The 21,107-nt window shown below is 40.7% G+C and overlaps 1 protein-coding gene across 1 annotated transcript in view; it reads left to right on the forward strand.

Moving 5' to 3' along the window:
* LOC104164560 (dystrophin-like) overlaps positions 1–21,107 on the forward strand; it is a gene marked incomplete at its 5' end in the record, with an annotated part of 74,260 nt that overhangs the window by 15,110 nt on the left and 38,043 nt on the right. Inside the window, 5 exons of the mRNA XM_009703919.1 lie at positions 1,236–1,437; positions 4,806–4,891; positions 7,488–7,645; positions 16,098–16,264; positions 18,380–18,491. Of these exons, the coding sequence (XP_009702221.1) occupies positions 1,236–1,437; positions 4,806–4,891; positions 7,488–7,645; positions 16,098–16,264; positions 18,380–18,491 (725 nt within the window). The remainder of the gene's footprint in view (positions 1–1,235; positions 1,438–4,805; positions 4,892–7,487; positions 7,646–16,097; positions 16,265–18,379; positions 18,492–21,107) is intronic.

The following is a 21,107-nucleotide window of genomic DNA, read 5'->3' on the forward strand; positions in this document are numbered from 1 at the left end:
TCACTTTATTTCCCGGTTTTGTGAAGAATTTCCTGGAAGATTTTGGGCAGTTCATTTTGGGCCAGATGCTACTCCCTCGAGTCATGTTGAATTGTTGCTGCACTTTGTGACCGCTCATGGTATAAGCGGGACTAACAGCATCTGGGCTTTAATACCCCCATTGCTCACGCTCTGGAAATTCACGGCAAGGAATTACAAAGGGTTTTCATGTGGCAGCAGGAAGATCTGCATCAATAGTCTCATTTTTCTGATTTCTCTTGTTCTTATTCCTGTTTTACTTTGTAAACCAACATCCCATAACTCTCTGATTTGGCATCCCCCAGAATGTGGTGCTGCTGTTGATGTTAGTATGCAGAGACGAAGAACTGAGAAAGGAAAGTTCTGTTTTACCTTGGACATCTGAATTTTAAAATGCAACTGACTTAAATTAGAATGAAAATCAAGTTTTTTAATGTCCATAACAAAAAGCTCTGTTGTATGTTGACTGATTATTTTAAATGTGACTTACTCTGTAATGTCGTAGAGGTATTTATAAATGTAAGAGCTCTGCAGATTTTATATTAAATATTTGATATATATTTGATTTATATTAATTTTGATGTATATTTAATAATATTTGATACAAATATTGAATATATATATTTGCTATAAGTATTGAAAGAGGTCATTTTAGTGTTTCTGGAACCTTCTTTTCCCTGTCCTCACCAGAGGAAAAGAAACAGAGAGGTTAATCCCAATTCAGTTGTGATTTGTTTGCATAGTCCTTGTGGAGTTTGGTTTGGTTAAGATTGCTCGACTTCTTTAAGAAATGGATGGCACATCTCAGGAAAGCTGGTGACATGTACTATGTTTAGAGCACATCTGGTGAATGCAGTAGTCAAATATTAGCCTATAGTAGGAACATAAACCATGAAATATGTAATTTTTACTTGCATAGTAATTTATGTGTAATATTTCCATAGGATCCAATAGCATAATAGGTACTTTACAGCTAAAAATGAACCAGATTTCACTTTTATAAACACTACCCTATAAGACCACAGCTGACTAAACAGTGCACCTGTAGAAGTCTTGCAACCAGTTTTCCACGTGACTTTCAGAGGACATAAAACGTCCTCTGGCCAGGCATATAAGCCAGAAAAATTGTTATATTTACTTTTTGGGTATGGGTAGTACAACCACTGTTTCTCTTCAAACTTTATTGTGTGGGTGGTTGTTTTTTTTTATTTTAATAGTGGATCTCCTGAGTCTGTCTGCTGCATGTGATGCCTTGGACCAGCACAACCTCAAACAAAATGACCAGCCGATGGATATTCTGCAGATCATTAACTGCTTGACCACCATTTACGATCGACTGGAACAAGAGCACAATAACCTGGTCAACGTTCCTCTCTGCGTGGACATGTGCCTCAACTGGCTGCTGAATGTCTACGACACGTATGTATGGGTGCTCTGAACATGGGGGGCTCAGGAGCTTTCCCAGGAGCACAACGGGAAGGGGGAAGAGGTAACGAGCTGTCTGCCTCATTATAAAATGAATGTCTTGAAACTGAAAAAAACAGTAGTTGAAGTGAAAATTTTATAAACCTAATGGTTTAATGGCTGCATTTAGCTGAATCAATGCGGCCCTTGGTTAGACTCACAATCCTAGATTTATTAAGCTAAGCAATGAGAGAGCTGGAAAACAGAACTTTTTCAGCAGATTTCTGTGTACAGAGCAATTCTGGGATTGCGTGTCCTCAGTAGGTCACAGCTTTGCATGGCTTTTTGGTTTATTTAGATAAAGAAATCAAGAGAATTATCAAGAAGCAACGGTATGAACACCATCATATAGATTCTTGCATGTGTCTGTACTTCTGGATGTTAAACCTTTTCAGAGCCGTCCATTTTCTATAGCTTTCAACCTGTAACCCTTGTTCAAAGATGGAAGAGGCTCGTCTCTAATGTAATGTGCTTACAACCCTTAGCAGTCAGGAGATTTGAGAAATATTTAATCTAAAATTGAATTTTAAAAAGTGTACCTATAAGTATAAATACAACAGAGTAAATTTGCCTTAAGAAAATTTACAGGTATTCCTCTTCAGTGAGTTAATGCTGTTGCTCATAACACATAGACAAATTCCAATACACGTTTGTAAGCTAATTTTAGAATAAACCATTATTTTTGTATTTGGTGAATTTAGTATTAAAAAAAAAAGTCAGTGGGAGTCTTTATTTGTGTTTTTAAGGTTCTTATCAGCCACCTTCAGCCAGACGCACTCATTACTGTGGCAGAATAGACATTTAAGTATAGAAATGGAAGGACGGGACAATTACTGTATTTCCATTGGCATTTTGAACCATGTTGAAGTGAAGTGCCATAACATGGTTCTTCCATCCACCCTTTATCACAGCACTGAAACTTCAATGATCACCTGCAAAGATTTGTACAGAGTCTCTTTCTGCAGGATCAGCTCCGATAAGCTGGTTGCTTATAACATCTTCTGAAGCAGCCGCGGTATCCTGTGAAGTGGATTACCCAGATTACATTATATTTTTGTGTAGTGTACCGACAGTAGGGAATGAGGCCATATTCATTTAAGAGCCAGGTTTTATTTCTTTAATCTGCTTTGGCTTTCACAGAACTCTGATCCACTTCTGAATTATCATCAACTATAAATAACTTATAAACGAAGACACCTAGTTAGTGAAAAACAAAAAAGATGTGCTAGGGATGTTAATCCAGATCAGCCACATTAGAGGCAGAGGGGGAACTACAGGTCGTTCCACAGGCTGCTCCTAAGCTGGACCGTCTGGTTTCCATTTGCTGTGTCCAGTCTAGTTTTCTTTATGTTGCACTGTGCTGAAAGTACAACATTAGAAATTATAATTGACTGCCTCTAGGCAATTCCCTAGGTGTGCTAGGGAGCTGCATATTGCAGGAGACAATGAAACAGAGAGGTGGTTTATGTGCGAGGAAAGCTCATAGCTATTTTGCCGAAATTCAGGTTTGAATTGCACCGGTAAGAGAGGTGACCTTGGGGTTACATGTGTTTAGTTTTCATTGTAAACTTAATAGGCAGAGATCAACCAAAGTGCATAGCAGTACTGGAGACATTTAATTAAACGTACTGAATCTTTACTTTTCTTATAATTGAAAACTGTCATTTGTAAAGATATTAATCAAATTCATAGTCAATGACTGATCTAATTATGGGCACAGCTCTGCAAATCCAGCACGTTTCAGATTTGTTTTAATTGATCAGTCACTCATGCTCATTTGCAGTAGCATGCTAAATTACTGGTTTGACTTGGGAGGAGAGGAGAGTGAACCGAACAACTCATGATTCGTGCAAGTTTCAATTTAATATGCCTTGCAGAGAAATCATCATTCTTGATTCTTCTCTTGTATAATTTGCATGAGCCTGGTATTCATCAGGAGGAGTTTCTCAGGGCACAGATGATAATTAATTTGGAAAAGATTTGAGGGAAAGCGAGTAAGAGGAGTGGAGTGTGAAAAGCATAGGTAAACAACAAATGCTTATTCATGATGAAAAATGCAAGATTCTTCAGTACAAGGCTGCAAACTCTAAATTTGGGTATGTCCAACAGTTACCATCTGCACTTTTTATAGGGTTTGCAGGGGAGATGCATGGGTAAATGAGCACTGCTGGCTCCTACGACGCTTTTGTAAGATTGAAAAGACAACATGCATCTTTGCTGAACAGTGTGGCCTGATGCAGGACTATGGCATGCCTCGTACATGGTTTATGTTATTCCAGTGGTGGTCTTATTGGTGACGCTTCAAAACTGTTGATAAGACTCTGCTTGAAAAATGCTGGTTTTAGGCATTAGCTCCCTATGTTGTATATGTCTTCTTTTACAATAGATGTTACATATTTGAAATGCTATCAGATATAAAAGTCTTGGGGGAAGCCAGCAACTGGAAGTAAATTGAGCTGAACCAGATGACTGAGAGATGTGAAGGTTTGTCATTGCGTCGCCTGAAGCACAGAGGAGGGTGTTTTTCTCACCATTGTGTTAAAAAGCAGAAGTAATAGTGTGGGCACGTGAGGAGGCCGGAGTGAGCACGGGGGGAAGGCTGACCAGAGAGCGCGGGGACTGCTGTGGAGCGTACCAGGCCCTTGGCACTGCACAAGACAGGTTTGAGTGATGCAGGGAGGAGCTCAGGAGCCACGCCATGCTCTTAATGGCATAACTGTACAGCCTGCCTGCCTTCTCGGGGTTTCTAGGCAAGCTTCATCATTCACCTGAACACCTTACAAGTGCCTCTGTCGCTGCACGCTGCTGGCAGAGGCTGCTTTTTCATGCTTAGCTCTCTGTTGCCTTCTCAAACAGATCAGGGCAGGGCTGACAGTGAGCAAAGACTCTAAAACGACTGCTATGTCGCGTTTCTAATGAAAATGAAGCTGTGTTGTCTTTGGCAAAAGGGATGGTTTGCTGTTCTGTCAGGGACGTCATCTTCTCTGAGAATAGCTCAGGAGCAGTTCATAGAGAAGCCTGTTCAAATAAGTGTGGGGTAAAGACTCTTTACTCTCGCTTTTGTCATTAAAAAGGTGAGTAATTATTTTCAAACGAGACTGTTTCTGGCTGAATTAATAGAACACAACCCAATTCAGCTATGCCTGTGAAGCCACGTGTTTCATTTCTAGCTTACCTTAATATCCACCCAGCGTGTGCGGTGCAACATGGTTCTGTGTGGGACTTCATTTGTGACAACTACAGTACTACAGGGAACTTCATTATAGCAAACGAATTATGAGGTGAATGGATCATATTATCAGCCAGTGTTTCTTTTTCATTAGGGGTCGAACAGGAAGGATCCGTGTCTTATCTTTCAAAACTGGTGTTGTATCCCTTTGTAAAGCACATCTGGAAGATAAATATAGATGTAAGTCAACATAATTATTTTGGTTTTACTTTATGTTTAATTCTGATTTTGTTCCTCCTATTTATTGCATAAACGTTTAGGGTAGCATACAGAGACATTCTTTTAGATAGTCCAGATGCAAAGTGTGTTAATTTGCTCCACACTGTACTTTTAAGTTATTTGTTCAGTATGGTTTTAGATAGTTCAACACAGCAGTTCCCAAACTTTTTTGATCATACCTCTAGCAGTAAAAAATTTTTGAGCGTGCACCCCCAATACATGTATATTTATTTATGAATTATATACATGTACCACTGTACTAATATATTATGTACATTATAAAACATCCAAAAAGTAGAAACGAAAAAACAGTACGATAAAGATGAAATAAACACTATTTTTAAATTATTTAATTTAATTTATTAACAGTACAAAAAATATTTTCTTACTGCACACTAATGGATTGTCTTGCACACTCCCTGGGGTACAAGAACCCCTCTTTGGAGACCACCGGGTTGGCACACCTTCATACACAGAAGTGCATGTCTACACGACATCTTGCATTATACCATTTTAAAATACATTAACTTTTTAAAATGTTTTCCACAATGTGGTCAGGGTCTTATTATGAACATGGTGTTTAAATATAGTTACTACCTTTAAAAAAATATTAAAGGTATGCAAATTTTGCATATTTTAATACACCAAATCCTGAAATACTTGAAAAAATTCTGCTTGAAGTTTTAGTTTTATCTGACTAATGAATCAGTTCGTTAGTGAGGCTAGGATCCAGAGAAGAACTACTGATAAGAGGAGTTCTCAAGAGTAACTTTCTGGTTAAATTAACTGGTATCACTCATTCATGCATTTAAAAAAAACACCGAAAACCCAACCTTTAGGATTTGACCCAATACCATAGCAGTTCTTCATCAATTGTTGACTGTTCTATTCTTCTGGTAATGAAAGTTGAAGAACACAAAAGAGAAAACAGACAGTTCCAACAACAGCATGGCTGTGTTATAATTGCATCAGATTTTAGGGCAATCACTATGAATGTCACAGTTTAGATCTCTAGATGTTCCATGTGGGTGTTGTGAAAAAGCATTGAGAACATCTTTTAGGAAAATTGCTCAGTACAGATATTTTTCAAACTGATATTTCATTGAGGATTATCAAAGTTATAAAGGAAAACATTTACTCAGATTTTATAGTTTCCTGCGGTGTGTGTGCACAGTAGTGCATAACCCCCCTTTTTAAAGTTGTAGAACACTTAATATTTTAATGATGGGGAAAATGAAAGCTGAATAGTTTGTGGGAGAGAAAGGAATTGTCTCTGCCAAGCTGTGGTCTGGCCTCACCATCCACGCCGAAGTCATAGTGCAATTGCTATTAGTATTGCTGCAAGTATGCAATGAGTCGCACCCCTGAAAATTTTTTCTCTCATTTGTGCAGCACAGCAGAGTTGGTTGTGCTAAAGCACAAGTCTTCAGGCTTGCAGAGGTGATGGAAGGATTTATCCCCAAATTATTTATTATAAAACTAGATTTAGCAAGAGTGAAATTCACATAATTAAAAAATAATCCTTTCTCTATCCATTCCTTTATTCCTTTGGAAGAAAACAGATGTCAAAGCAGTGCTAGGAAAGTTATCTTGAGCAATGCTGAGCACCTTTATAATTGTATCGTTGAAGTCAGCTGAAATACTAAGGCAGCTCCAAAAAAAGGGCAGCATTCTATTCTAGCCGTCTCTCGCTCTCTTTTTATTTTTTGAACTGTTTGAAAAGTAAGACGAATTTATTCAGCTCATGTATTGTCAACAGGGATATTACCAAATAAATATTTCAGTTAATACTAACCTGATTTGTCTTCTTATTATGAACTCTAAAACCTCCTCAATCTATATGTAGTATAACTAATTCGCACCAAATTAAATTGAGCTTACGAAAGAATAGTTCTGTCCTGTAAGGATTCTTTCCTAGAACGATGCAGTAACAGAACATGGCTGCAAATGACATTTCACTTCAGAAGTGAAAACTTGGTATGATATTAACGTTCCCTGTGGATGGCAGGTTCTGTCGTACTGTAATGTTTTTCCTTCATTTTAGAAATACTCTTGGATTAAAAGCTTATGATACATTGAAGTTAGGGAACTCTTGTTTTTCAGTTCAACTGATCTGAAAGAGAAATGGATTCTGTGAGTTGTAAGTTGATTGCTAAGACTTGAAAATGTGATGTATGTTGTACGAGATTATTTTACAGTTAAATGGTATTTTAAAAACATGTATGTTGTTGTGGCTCAAAGAGCCTGCTGTTTAGTTAGCTGTGTTACAGAGTCACAGCTGCTATTGCCAGTAATGCCACGGGTGCTGTGTTACAATGACCTTTCTTCCCAGGTACAAACCAATAGTGCTATTAAAAATTATCACTGAACTGCATATTTAACAGAAAAAAACAGCATTTATGGGAAGAGAAACAGCCAAACTGAAGAGACATTTGTGTTCATGTCTGCCAAGGCCGTTGACCACTCTCGCGAGCCTTTGAAACGATGCAAACTTCTGCGCTATTTGCTGCATCCCAGTAGCGATGCTTTAGCTCTGGTGTCCTTTTCCTTCCTCCAGACCTGTTCAAGCAAGTGGCAAGCTCCACCGGCTTCTGTGACCAGCGCCGGCTGGGGCTGCTGCTCCACGACTCCATCCAGATCCCTCGACAGCTAGGGGAAGTGGCCTCCTTCGGGGGCAGCAATATCGAGCCGAGCGTCAGAAGCTGCTTCCAGTTTGTAAGTTCAAGTTTGCTTGCTGTTAATATTCTGATTTGTATCTTGTGTCGAGGTAGCCTGTCCTCTCTGAAAAGGATTGAAAATCTGGAAGAAGGATTAGGGTACTGAGGGTCGTTTATTGGTGTATTAAACCGTTTCTTTGACAAGATGTGTTTGAATTAGCCCATTTCTCTCCCTGTGGTGGAAGAAGCCCAGATTATGCTGTTATCCAAACAGCAAATAATTGTCATCAAGGCTTATGTTGTAACCAAACCCTGCAGACAGTTTAAGTCTTTGTTACAGCAGCTCCTGGTTTTACAATTTTCTATTGCCAGCAGTAGATCACCATTTATTGCTTCCACGTAGCTGAACAGCAATGGTTAATCTAAATTTTGGGCAAATATGTGCCAGTGACAGCCAGGTGCCCGGGGGACGGATAGGAAAGGAGCGACTGCCTGCAGTGCTGTCTAGGGGAAAGGAGTGCTCAATGAGCTCCTTTCACTGCTTGAATGGATAATGCCAGTTTTCTTGAAAGAGTACTGAAAGAATTCCTGTCCTGTCTGTTGAGGAATACATGGCAAACTGGAGGTTCCGTTTCAAACTTGTAAATTATTTAATCTGGGGAGGAAGAGAGTTAAGGGAATTATTCATCTTTATCCTAACCACCAGCAGAATGCACAAGATGAGGACGGCTGCTTGATGAAAAGGTAGAGGAGGGGAGGTAATGTATGGTCTGTGATTAACTCTCAATGCATCTTCTACATTACAATGGAAGAAACACTCTTTTCCCATCCCCTAACTGTCTCTGGGGGATTTTTTGTTTGGTTGGGGGCAGGGAGGAGTTGTTTGCTTTTTTGCCTGCTGCTCAAGTTTCATTATGTAGTGGTTTCAGTTGTGTAGCAAGATTTTTTCAATGAATATTAATGCTTGGAAGTTGTCTTCTTACACACAGTGACTATGAAAAGAAGTGGTTTCGGTTGTGTAGCAAGCAAAGCACAGCAAGATTTTTTCAATGAATATTAATGCTTGGAAGTTGTCTTCTTACACACAGTGACTATGAAAAGAATCGAATTCTGAAATCACCACGAACTTCAGTTGTGATGGGACATTTGCTTTCTGTATTTTTAAACTTCTAACAGGTGAATTCTACAGGATTCACATGTTCCGATCTCCATCATTCATGTCTTGACCTCTTATAATTCTAATCTGTATCTGATGGCATTTCCAAATTAATGTTTTATAGGGCCATATCCTGGGTGGATAACCCGTGATGATAAACTATGCGTACTAATGTTGATAGCTGGTTTAGACGCTGCTGTGGCTTTCAAGCCTCAAGTTCCATGTTGGGCTTTCAAGTGACACCAACACAAAACGATGGTGCAGCAAATCCACGGTCAAAAGCTCGTTTGTGCAAATGACCTTCCTCAGAAATTAGGACTCGCTGGATCCTATCATTTTCCCAAGTGAACGGCAACAGTGCTTAAAACACTGTTGAAAAACTGATAAGGGAAGTGACCTCGGGATCTGCCAAGAACATAGTTTTTTTGGAAAGGGGACTGCCATTCTGTGTGTTTATACTAGGAAAAAAATAATAAAATTCATAGTGATGGAACATACAAAACCAGTTTTTATGAAGTAGGAGGAAGTCCTTGGAATAAATGTTTATTTGAATAAAATGAGTTAGCAACATTGTCGTTAAAAATGAAGACATGCCAGCGGGCTGAATGCTGTACCGCATCCAGCTGCTGGCATTTCTAGAAACAGCCCAAGCACAGCTGGGCGTAACCTTTGACACGTTCATAAATCAGAACATGGGAAAACCTGAGGGTTCCTTCTCTTACCTGCACAGAAAAATAAGTTTTCTTCTTACCTGCAGTTAAGAGGAATTTCATCCTCTCTTTTTCCTCTGGGTGAAGCCTCATTTTAACATGCGGAGTGGGAGAGTGGTTTCTGAGCTGAGTTGCAGCAGAACAGACGATCTTCTCGGAGGACCAGAAAGGGGGAGGGAGACTCAACCGAGGAGGGGAAATACCAAAATAGGTAGGATGGAGTCCTAGAGAGAGGGGCAGAAATCCAAGCGTAGGGAGAGCCCTGGTGGAGTGGAGGGAGAAGGAACTAAGGAGTGGAAAAATGAGGGCCACCCTTAGGGAAGGATGGTAAGAACAGTGGTAGGAATAATAGCGATGAAGGAAACGGAAGGGTGGGTACGATAAGGCATGAAAGAAAGGAGCAGCCAGAAGTGGAGATGGGGGAAGAAATAAGAGCTTCCCAGGAGAAAGGGAGGAGGGGAGTGCAGAGACATCCTTTCGGTGTGGGCTGGTGGTGCATGGGGGCACGAGGGTCCTCAGGCCCAGGGGGGAGCAGGGAGCAGCCCGGGAAATGGAGTGTCTGGAGGAGCTGGGTGGCTGAGGAGGGTTGCACGGGGCTCCCGGCAGCCTTCTTTTACTGAAGGGAGATAATTCAAATTTTTAAAATAGTGTGAGGTTTCATAGTTTACATTACTGTGTGGAAACTAAATTAAGTCTTTCTTTGTATGCCCATGGTAAGGAATGCTTTTTCTTTAGTTTTTTTTTTTTCTTTCCATTGTTTTTTTTTCTTTTCTTTCTGGTGATGATAAGCCAGCAATAAATTGCAGTCATGTCAGAGTCTGCAACAAATGCGTGCTTCAGAAATGGCTCTCCCAGCCCCCTTAGGTTAGGTGCCCTGGCAACGGCCTTGTCTGTCTGCACAACAGCAGAAAAACAAAAAAGGGATGTTTACTGTTCCCAGCGATAACAGGGGAAATCTCTCCTGCTTTTCGGTTTGAAGTGGGAGTCCTTGGGAGTGAGGGTTGGGGAGGGGGGGCTTTGCTGCTGCCTGCTCCCGAGGAGCGGGTCCCCTTCCCGCAGGTGGCGGGTCCTGCTGCCCTCTTACTTTTCATCCCCCCAGCACCGGCTCTTGCTTTCCATAGTTTTCTTCGTATATGGGAAGGTGCTGATGGTCGTTGTTGGGAGAAGAAGGATATTATGGACTCACCATTTCTACGTGGGACAGGGGGATGTAATTTCTGCTTTGAGATTTTAAAGAAAAAATGTTTTTAAAATGAGAGCAAGAGCTTGATCTAATGACCATTTGAAGACTGTATAGTTCTGCCTAGGCTCAGACTGCATCAAAGCAGTCTATAGATCCATGAAAAATTGAGTCAATTCAGTATTAGTGCAGTGTGAATGCACTTTCCTTTTAATTCTGTGATGGGTACGTTTTTTAAGTAAATAGGGTAGGGAGTTGGTGTGGACTGAAGGACACAGACGCTGTGTTTTAATCACAGTGGAAAATTATTAATATGCTTTCCCTGTATAGTGTAAATAGGACCTAGGAATTCACATCTCTACCTTGAATGAGTTACTGTGGCATTGGGATGTTAAAGAAGTGTGATGCGAAAACAGAGTGTAGCTCGAATGAAAATGTCTTTTGCTGTTTCTGAATAAAATTTTGGGTATTTGGTTCTTGGTTATAAACTGCTTTAAATATGCTTTCTTCCGAGGGTGTACTTGAAGCAGAGTACTTGGTGTGAAAAACTAGTACAGATGAAGCTAAGGAGTAGTAAAATATGTACAGTTAATTCATATCTGTATTTTAAACCTCCTTGTTTCATTTCACTTTGACAGAGGAAAGTATTTTAATATTCTGTGTTATGTACTTTCATTTCTAGGTTTGTACTTGATCAATGATAAGACAAGATCAGCCTTGTTTTTACAACCGCTGGACTATGTCCAAATCCAGTGTATTTACTCGGACAAATAAAAACCAAAATAGGGACCTGTTAGTCCTTTTAGGTGGAGTTTGAATATTGCAAATCCTAGGCCAGGATGCTGATAGTGACTTTGGCCATAAATGCTGTGATTTGAACTGGTTAGGCGGTTGTTTTGTGAGGGGTGGGATGGGATGTTTTGGGGTTTTTTTGAACAGTTAGGAAAAATCAATCCTGTGTACAAATAACTATATATAGTTACATGGAGGTCTGTGTGAAAATAACATAGAAATGCAGTGTTACTGTTGAGGGACTCAATCTCTTTTGAGAGATCAGGCAGCCCTTGTTTCTATTCATAGGATATTTCTTCTGCTTTTGGCTCTGATGGGGAGAGCTGGCCTAAGGGAGCTAGCAAATCCTTCCTCAAGCTGCTGTGCTGTAAATGTCATAAAACAGCAATTCTGGTTTTATTTCAGCATGATTTTGTGAGCCTGTGCCTGACTTTCGGAGGCACTCTTGAAGAGTCCTACAAGTGAACTGCTTTAAAGAGCTATTTTAAAATGGTGTAGGGGATGGGGAGCAGGAAGATGATGTTTTTCAAGTGTGGATGATATAAAACTGTACACTAATTCACTTCGGGGTTCATGGGTTTTTATTTTATTACTCTCTGCCACAATACAAAAAACATAGACTGGAGTAGTCAGTGCAATCAAGTGTAATTGTAATGCAAGGGGTCAAAGTAATGTTCTTAAGCATTTGCTCCAAGGGTCGAGGCAGATTTGGGCAGTTTGTATCACCCAGAGTTACCTTTATAGTAATCCTCTCTTTCTTGACCATGAAACAGCACTTGTCTGGGAAACCATAAATTCTTGACTTTTGTTTTCTCTCCAGCCAGCAATGGGGAGAACACAAACGTATTGAGGAGGCCACTCAAGAGTGGAAGACAATGATGAACAGGATTTGGTCTGAGTCTGGGGAGACGGGGCTGCTGTTTGTGGCTTGCTCTGCATTTTTAAACTTTAACAAGTCATGAGAATCCCATTCCTCAGTCTGGTTTGTCCAAAATAATATTTACCTAAGCTAACGTAAAGCTTTCCATCCCAGATGAAAAATACCATTAAATTAACAATGTTAATTTATTTCTAATTAATTTCCTATACTGCACATAAACAGAATATAGCTCATGAAAAATGTTGTCAGAAATTTATGCTGTATTGTCTGACTTTTGCCAAAAACATACCACATTGTTCATGTAAAATCATGACTGTATTTTGGAGCATATTTCATATTACGGATAGATAAAGTTAATATAGCATAGGATATTTTTTAAATTACTAGCCAGAAGAAGGGGGGGAAAAACCCCAAAGATTCAACTCCCAAGTATTACATGAAGATGCTAGCACCACCCAACTTCCTATTCCCCCGTTGTTTCTGCAAAATAAATACTGAAAAACAGATGTCTGGAACATAATGAATTTGAATGTCCCCCGTAACAAATTGTTACTTGTAAACTGGAAAGGGCTTTATGAATTTTACTTTATGATTCACTCTGTTATTACCATAAAAATTGGGAGTTGCACAGAAATGTGTTCAAGAGAAGAACCGTTAATATTCTTTACAGCTTGATCTTGTTGGTTCAGATATACAAACTGTGTGAATTCAGACTTTTTCCCTTATGTAAAATCTTCAGCTGCTGCCTTTTCCGGATTTAGAGATTATTAAAAAAATCGTAATAGCGGCTGAGGGAACAGTCGAGAACTGTCTGTCCTGTACCGTCTGACCCTGACCAGCTTTCCTCCACGTGGCTTTAAATCTTCATGTAATGTAATTCGGAACCAGTTCTGATACATTTTAATGCACCTAATCTGTCTGAGCACAGGTTTTGTACAGCCAGCGTGTGGAGCTCTGGGTAGGCAGCTCTTGGGACTGCTGGCAATCGACAGTGACTGCAAAATTAAAATAGATCTTTGGGTGTTACAGAAAGTCTTTCATCGCTGCAACATTTTCCCTGCAAATTTAAAGCAGCTACAAATGGAGAGCTTTGAGCGGCTCATTCTTATTCTGCCTGCAGCCTGCACTGCAGCATTTCTGTACACTTAATGTTTTTCTATTAGAAATGGCATATTAAAGAGATCCTTTGAAATTTTTTTTGAGGTTTAGAGGACCTCTGTGTAGAAAGTGTAGTCTGCTAAGCAGGGTAATGGTTTGCCAGCAGAGTTCCTGGCTGATGCTGGCTGACTGAGGCACAGAAAGTCTCTCCCCAGCCCCTTTACTGCCCTGGCTGCTAGCTGAAAAATAGGCGTATAGATGATCATGTTTTATAAATATGCCTTTCTCTTCGGAGAGTTCTAGAATTAATTTAATTCTCTTGAATTCACTGATGTCCTGAAGCAGAAGGCAGTATCCGCTGTTCTGAACAAATTCTATTGCCGGTGGTGGCTGGACTTTATTGTACTTTTGATTTTATCTCATTTTTCTTTGGGGGGGTTCCTAAATTCTGAAAACATGAAAAAACAGAGGAGTAGGATTTAATGCAGAAGTCTTCAGAAATATTTCAGTGTGGGAGGGAAGAAAAAATGTTATTCTATTTCGTGTAACACCTGTAGTGAATATTAAATTGTGAGAGACTTTATCTGAATAAGAGTAGATATGTTATGGTTTGAAGGTTTTACCCCAAACATCCAAAAGGATCTGTGTGACTGTACTAGAAATCCATATATGTGGATCTTAAATGCAGTCATAGGAGTTTTTAGATGGTTTCCCAAACTAGCATCTCAAGAAGAAAGCCCTGACCAAAAAATCTCTTTGTTCCTCATTAACCAACGTGTTGCAGCAGCATTTTAAGTCAACTTTAATGCAATGCATTATTCAGGAGATATTCTGCAGGTTTCCCCCCCCCCACGTCTTTCCTGTGGCCAAGCGTTCTGTCTAGGAGACTTTGCATTTTTCTCAGTCTCCAAGTATTGATCAGTTAATTTTTTTTGTCAAGATTATAAACAGTGTTAGCTTTAAAAAAAAAAGAAACAAGCACACAACTAATTGTTTTTCGCTATAGCTCGCTCTCCTTTAGATCAGTTGTGGTATTTTTTATCTCCAAATTCATTGCTAGCCTTTTTGGTTGAGTAAGATTTTTAGCTAGGTCATACTAAACTCAGATTTGATGAGAAACTGGAAAAGTAACCGAGAGCAAGCATAAAAAACCCCAGCGCTCAATCCCCTATTCATCTTGGTCCATGTACATGATACATTAATGCTTATTATTTATTTAAATACTTCAAATAGGTTTGGAACCACAAAGGAAGACAGTCTGCCTTGTGAAGTTTGAAATATAAAAGACTGGCCCACTGAGGGCTCTATTTGAAAGCCCAGAGAAAAAGAAAAACAGAGGATTTAAATATATTCAGCCCATAAATATGCTGTTTCTGTTGGGTAGCATGGAAGGAAACGTCTCAAGGAATTTGAATGAGCACATAGCGATAGTTTAGAGAAATGGAGCGGGACGGTATCCCACTTCATCGCTTGGGCGGTTCCCTGGGCGGACCTGTCCTCCTCCCTCCCGTCCCCCCCCCAGAGCCCTTCGTTGTTTCTGCCTGATCCATCACCTCACTTTCAGCACTGAAACCAGCTCCCAGGTTCTCAGATAACCAGTTTTGTGCTGGTTTCACACCACCCTGCACGCCGCAGAGGTGTTCCCCATAAACATTGACTCCGTCACTTTACTGTTTTCTTTAAAATCCCTTTTGATCCTCCTTGCCTTTATTCTGCGCTGTTATTTGCAGTGACTAGCCTGCCAGTACGGTGAGACCTTTGCACATGCGGATAGATCGCTGGTGTCCCCCGTTGCCTTGTGTTTCTCATCTTTTTGCTGTTTCTTTTTCCATACTGTAGGTGCTACCAGGTAGGGACGATATATCATTTTTTGGTGGCTGCATGGTGCCTGTCGCAATGGGATTCAGCTCTGTGACTGAGCTGCCTCCAAGTTACCGTGGCAGAGATACCTGAAATAATCAGACTGGTTAGGATGCGATGGGAAGACGGCGGAGGAGTGAGGCTGTGGGCAAGGAGGCAAAAGTGGGAAGTAGTGGAATATGAGGCTAAATCGATTGTATTCTGTGGGACAAAACCGTGTTGTGTTTGCAGGCAGCGACAGGAAATTTAGAGGTGATATGGTCGGAAGAGGGATTTTGAGGAATTTAAGGAGACAGAGAGTTTACATGTTCAACTACAGGCTTGAGAAGGGATTTGAATGATTTACGTGTGCGTTTTGAAGAAAGGTCAGTGTGATAATGAAGGATGTTAAGGAGAAAGGATCAAAAGGCATGCAATTTTTAGGGCTTGGATGACGCAAACTGTTTTTAAAATAGGTGAGAAGCAATGCTATGCAGGCTCAGATAAGACAGACGGGAAACACAAGATCAGGCATCAAAGGTGACCCTGTAAGTGGATGATTTTCTCTGTGACAGAGTACATGGTATTGCTGTCTATTGTAATAGGGAATAAGAGAACGAGAGATTTGAAACGTTAATAATAGTTTTCAGTTCTTGGCTTAAAGGCAGGAACCTGGTGGTTTTTTTGGTTTGATTTTTTTTTTTTTTGTGAATGACCAGACTGGGGGAAAAACTGGAGTATATTCAGGGAAAAGATGCAGCGTAGGCAGGAAGCCAATGGCTTGAACTGTTCTTTAGCTGGTAGTAGACAGATCCCTTGTGCTCAGACCCTGTGTTTCTCCCCGCTGCGTTACAGGCCAACAACAAACCGGAGATCGAAGCAGCCCTCTTCCTCGACTGGATGAGGCTGGAGCCGCAGTCCATGGTGTGGCTGCCCGTCTTGCACAGGGTGGCTGCTGCTGAGACCGCCAAACACCAAGCGAAGTGTAACATCTGCAAGGAGTGCCCGATTATTGGATTCAGGTACGAACTCGCTCCCTTTCTGCTAGGTGTACTGCTGCTTGGTGGATCAAGAGCTCTGCTTGTTTCCAGGCAAATCACATGCTTGGTTTTATGCACGTTGTTCAGGGGAAAAAATAACTGTGATGGGACATGAGGGGGAGTGACACCTAGACTGGATACGGGAGTTGAAGAGGACAGAAATCATCTATCAGTTAAGATATGGCCCTTCCTCTGCGTCCCAGTCTTTCCGTGCCTCAACCAAAGTATTGGTGAACTGCACAACTAATAGGATTTGCTTTACATTCAGCATGTCCTATACATGCAGTTACATTTTCTGATTTGGAGCCTAGTGAGTTGCTTTCTGTCATGGTATGAAGTAAGAAAGTGCCTTGAAAATTCGTAGACGTGTAAAGCTACGTGTGTGTTTCTCAGAGAAAGAATGTTGGTGGTGGAACATTAACCTGGAGTTGGGGAAATGTTGCTGGTCTATTTAAACATCTGGATCGACACCATGGTTACTATGGCAATGAATAAGTCACTGTGTTGTAAAATGACTGTGTGTTGGTATGCCTGTTGAGAATCCACTTAATGGCTAAGTAAATACTCACTTTCAATTATGCCTAGACTTGTTTTATCACTTTACTTCCCAATAGCTGCTTTGTATGGTTTCTGTCCTTTTTATGCACGGTCTTCTTTTACCGTTGGCATTTCTCCTGCTATGGTATCCTGGTGTTTACAAAGAGCTTTCTGTAATTTTGTTTCTAAAACCCAGATAGACAACAGCAGCAAGCAGTACCACATCGAAAAGCCATCATTTTGTTCTAACCTAGGAGAGTATGAATGTTGCTTTTGTGCATGTAGTGGGGCAGTGCTTTCTACTATGCAGTTTCACAGGCAGTGGGAAATGGGGGAAATAATGAAGGTATTGCTTTGTTTTGAATCTGAGTTTTTCTTCAGTGAGGCTGTTCCTCTCATCCTCTAAATTCTTCTTCTTCTTTTATGCCACTTTAATAGTTTAACTGGGAAATGATAAATATTGCTGAGGAAGAGCTAGGGGTGGGATGCGAGTAGTTCAACACATCCACAAAGTCTAATTTTCCCGTTCCCAGATATGGTTTATGAACTACTGAATTACTTACACAGTTTTCTATAAACAGCCAAAGATAAGTAGGTGGAATTGAAAAATGCAGCACTTGGAAAATCAAAGGATGACAAGTGAATGAATAGTCTGTAGTGAGCATCGAGAACTTGGGAAGTAGACACTGGAGCTCTGTGTTTGCATCTAATTTTACTTGGCTGATCTCATCTGTCTCTTAAATTTATATAACAAATCTATTATCATGATAGAATCTCTCTGTCGCAGACCTTTTTCTCTGGCTTTGCAAGTCATTGAAACCCTGTGTACGCACTTGACAAAAAGATACTGTATTGGAAGGCTTTCAGAAAACTAATACTGTGTGCCTCAGTACGTGTTGAACAATGTTCTTTTGAGGTCATTGTGACTGAACTGCTTCACATATTTGGAACAAGACAACCCTTATGCCTCCAGCTCTTTCAAGCACTTCAGCCTAGCAGATACAACAGTTAGCTGCCTCATAGAGCTGATGTGATTAAATAATGGCCCGAAAGTGCTTTCAGAGTTTTGCATGGATGGAATGCCATACAGGAAAACTGTTTTGATAGAGGTGCTAGGAAGGACACAAACAAATTCCTGCCTCGCATGCAGCACTTAGGAGTTTGCTGGAGTGACTTGTTGAGGAGGGCACTACTTATTTGACTTCTACTTCCTCAGGACATTATGTGTTAGGAATCATGATGAAGAGCAAGAGAACTGAGATCAGCATTATAGAAACAAAAAGTATGGTGGTGTCTTTTGTATGTTAGGAGAGTGATTGTGTAGAAATCTTCACTGTTGCCCAATGTTAAAAATCTTTTTGAAGATTCAGATCTTTGATAAACATCTGAGGCAGCAATACCTGTTCCTCAGTGACAGAGGAGCATTGCCCGGCATTGCACACCATGTGGCATCTCAGGGAAGAGAACTTAACTGACACAGAAAACTTAACAAGGTGATACGAAGCATTTGCATACAAAACTCTGAAGCTGTGATTATTTTTTTTTTTCCTCCTCTTTTAGGTACAGAAGTTTAAAGCACTTTAACTATGATATCTGCCAAAGTTGCTTCTTCTCTGGCCGTGTTGCAAAAGGTCATAAAATGCACTATCCCATGGTGGAATACTGCACACCAGTAAGTAGCTGTTTTACTGACCCTTACTGTCCCTTCTTATGTAGAAAGGAAAAACTTCATTTCCTATGTGCAAGGTAATGGAGCATTTGGGTGACTTTTCTTCCCCTCCCCCCCCCCCCCAATAAAACCCCCGTAAAAACACTGGTCCAGACAGTCTCAAAATCAGCTTTTATATACTATACACGCCAGCAATTTCTGATGCTTGGTAAAGGACACTCCAGTGGTTTGAATTGAAGTTCATTGTTCATACAATGCTGTGTTGTAGTGTATTATTGCATGCTAATGACTTGTTCCATGTTCAGTGCCCTAGTTCACTTTATGGATCCTGCAGGAAGCCTGTGATTTATGCGAATACTCATTCGTATCTTAGGTCACAGTGTTTTCTCCGTATCAGTCTGAGATTTTCCTTCCTTTCCTCCGCAAGTTGCTGCTTCACTTGTTTTCCCTGCAGCACTATGATTGCATTTTTAGATTCTTTACTGTTTAGTGGTACCTTTCTATTGTATGATCACTTGAGGATAGAAAATACCAGGGAAGTTGTCAAGAGTGGCATGTTAGATTTCTGAAGACTGGAAGCCAGGGTGTTCAGTGCAGCGCAATGCAGATCTGTTGCATTGGTGGTGCGGTGAGGGTCTTCACCCGTGTTTCACAGTTCTCAAAAGAATCGCTTTTGCATAAACATTTCTTTCATACTGGACAACTGGCAAAGGAAATCCTGTATTACTCTCTCAGTGTGCTGCTTTTTCTTTTTGGCCACTGATGACCAGCGCAGAGGGGCATAAATTAGAGGGTCTCTAGAGTTGTCCTTCCACGATGCATGCCACTGAGCTTTCAGCTACCTTTCCTATTGTTTGTGGTGGTCTTGAAGCAGTGCACTCTCCGGTTGTCGTTTCCTGGTGTGATGGGATGGTCCCTAGTCTTGTACATTCATCTGCTGGTCAAATATAAATGGGGAAAATAAAGCATCAAAATTACACACGGGCTGGCCTCATAAAATTGTATGATCGGTCTTTACATCTTCATCCAAACATAAAGACATGACCAAAATGAGGTAAAGACTCTCAGCTTTTCTCAGAAACTTAGGAAAGAGAGAACAAAATTTATTCACCTAAAATATTATAGTAAAACAAACCCAGTATTTATGTTAGTTTTAATTCATGGATATTTATTTACATTATCTATCAACTTTCACAGTAACATTTAATGTATTTAATTCAGTATGTAATCTGAATCTCTGCAAGGGCAACTAACGTGCATTCGCAGGCTTTTTGTCGGTGTTCAGAGGCTGCTGCTTTGTGTCGTCCCCCAGGGGCTGAGGTTAGTGGAAAGGGCGATGTGCCTGAGCTGCTGCCCAAGTCGGAGGGAAATGCTGGCGCTGCCGGGGCAGGTCTGAACAGACGGCTCTGTCGCAGGCCTTGCTGGAGCAGAATCTCGTGATCCGAGTCGTAGGCAGAGCGGCCGACCGACCGACCGCATTAGAGCATTCCTTCCAGCTGCACCTGAATACCTCCTTGCTGAGTTGGCTACTGGTTTGTTTTGCAGTTTGTCACTCTTACTGTTGCTAATAAGGAACATGGGAGATTGTGAATGGTACACAGAGTGCACAAACCAGCGTCTTGCTGCTATTTTCTTAACCTGTCCCTAAGACGTGTTTTGAGGTGAGAGACACAAAAAAGGATTGTGAGACTCCCCCACAGCCTGTAGCAACTTGTTGCAACGCGGGGCCCAGCAGTTTTCCCTCAAAATACAGATTACTAATAGGCAAACACAGTGGTGAACAGAAAACCTGCAACTGCATCCAGATTGCTGAACCAGAATAAAGAACCATTCACAGCCAGTACATTTTTTTGTGAATCCTGAACTCCAGCAGCCCGTGCTAATGTGCCATGCCTGGCTGCACCAGCAGCCAGTTGAATTAGAGAAGGATTAACGGGGGGCAGAAAAAAGGAATGTGACGCACAGCAAGCCCAGATCTTTTTTGTGTTGCTGCTATTGAAAAAATAAACCCAAGTACTGTGTGACTGAACAAGACATCCGCTGAAGCTATCATGTCTAGTACGCAATTGTTTTCTAAATGAATAAAAAGGGGGTTCCAGGTGGCAGAGCATTTTTCCCTCTTCCCCCAGACAAGTCTCTCACCTTAAAATGCACTTTGGCAGACAGGAGACCTGTGTGATGCCTTCTTTGATGTATCTTTGCAATAGTTAGATGTGCGCAATGAAGTGTTTTGGTATTTTTATTCCTCCTCCCTCTTACTTCCAGGAAATTTTGGAGTACTGCAGTCTTTAATTCTGCATAGGGGAGTTTTGAGAACTCGTGCTAAATATCTGAGGGATGTGATAACTTCTCCTCTCCTGCAAAAGGCTGAGGCAGAATAAGGACAAAGCAGTCACCTAAGTTTCATTGAGACAGAAAAATTGCAACAATTATTCCTGAAAGCAACGCAGCTCAATTTATTGTTCAGGGAGGTGACTTTTAAAGAGGTTTCAAATAAAGCATAGAAGACAACTTTTAGACTGAGATTTAGATGTAGGATCATTTTTCTGTTTAACGAACAGTGGCACACCACCTTGTTAGAAGGAAGCATATCAAACCGAGATACCTGCCTAGAGCTGG

Source organism: Cariama cristata, unplaced genomic scaffold (genome assembly GCF_000690535.1).
Source record: "Cariama cristata isolate BGI_N322 unplaced genomic scaffold, ASM69053v1 scaffold13847, whole genome shotgun sequence".
Classification (NCBI taxonomy): Eukaryota; Metazoa; Chordata; class Aves; order Cariamiformes; family Cariamidae; genus Cariama; species Cariama cristata.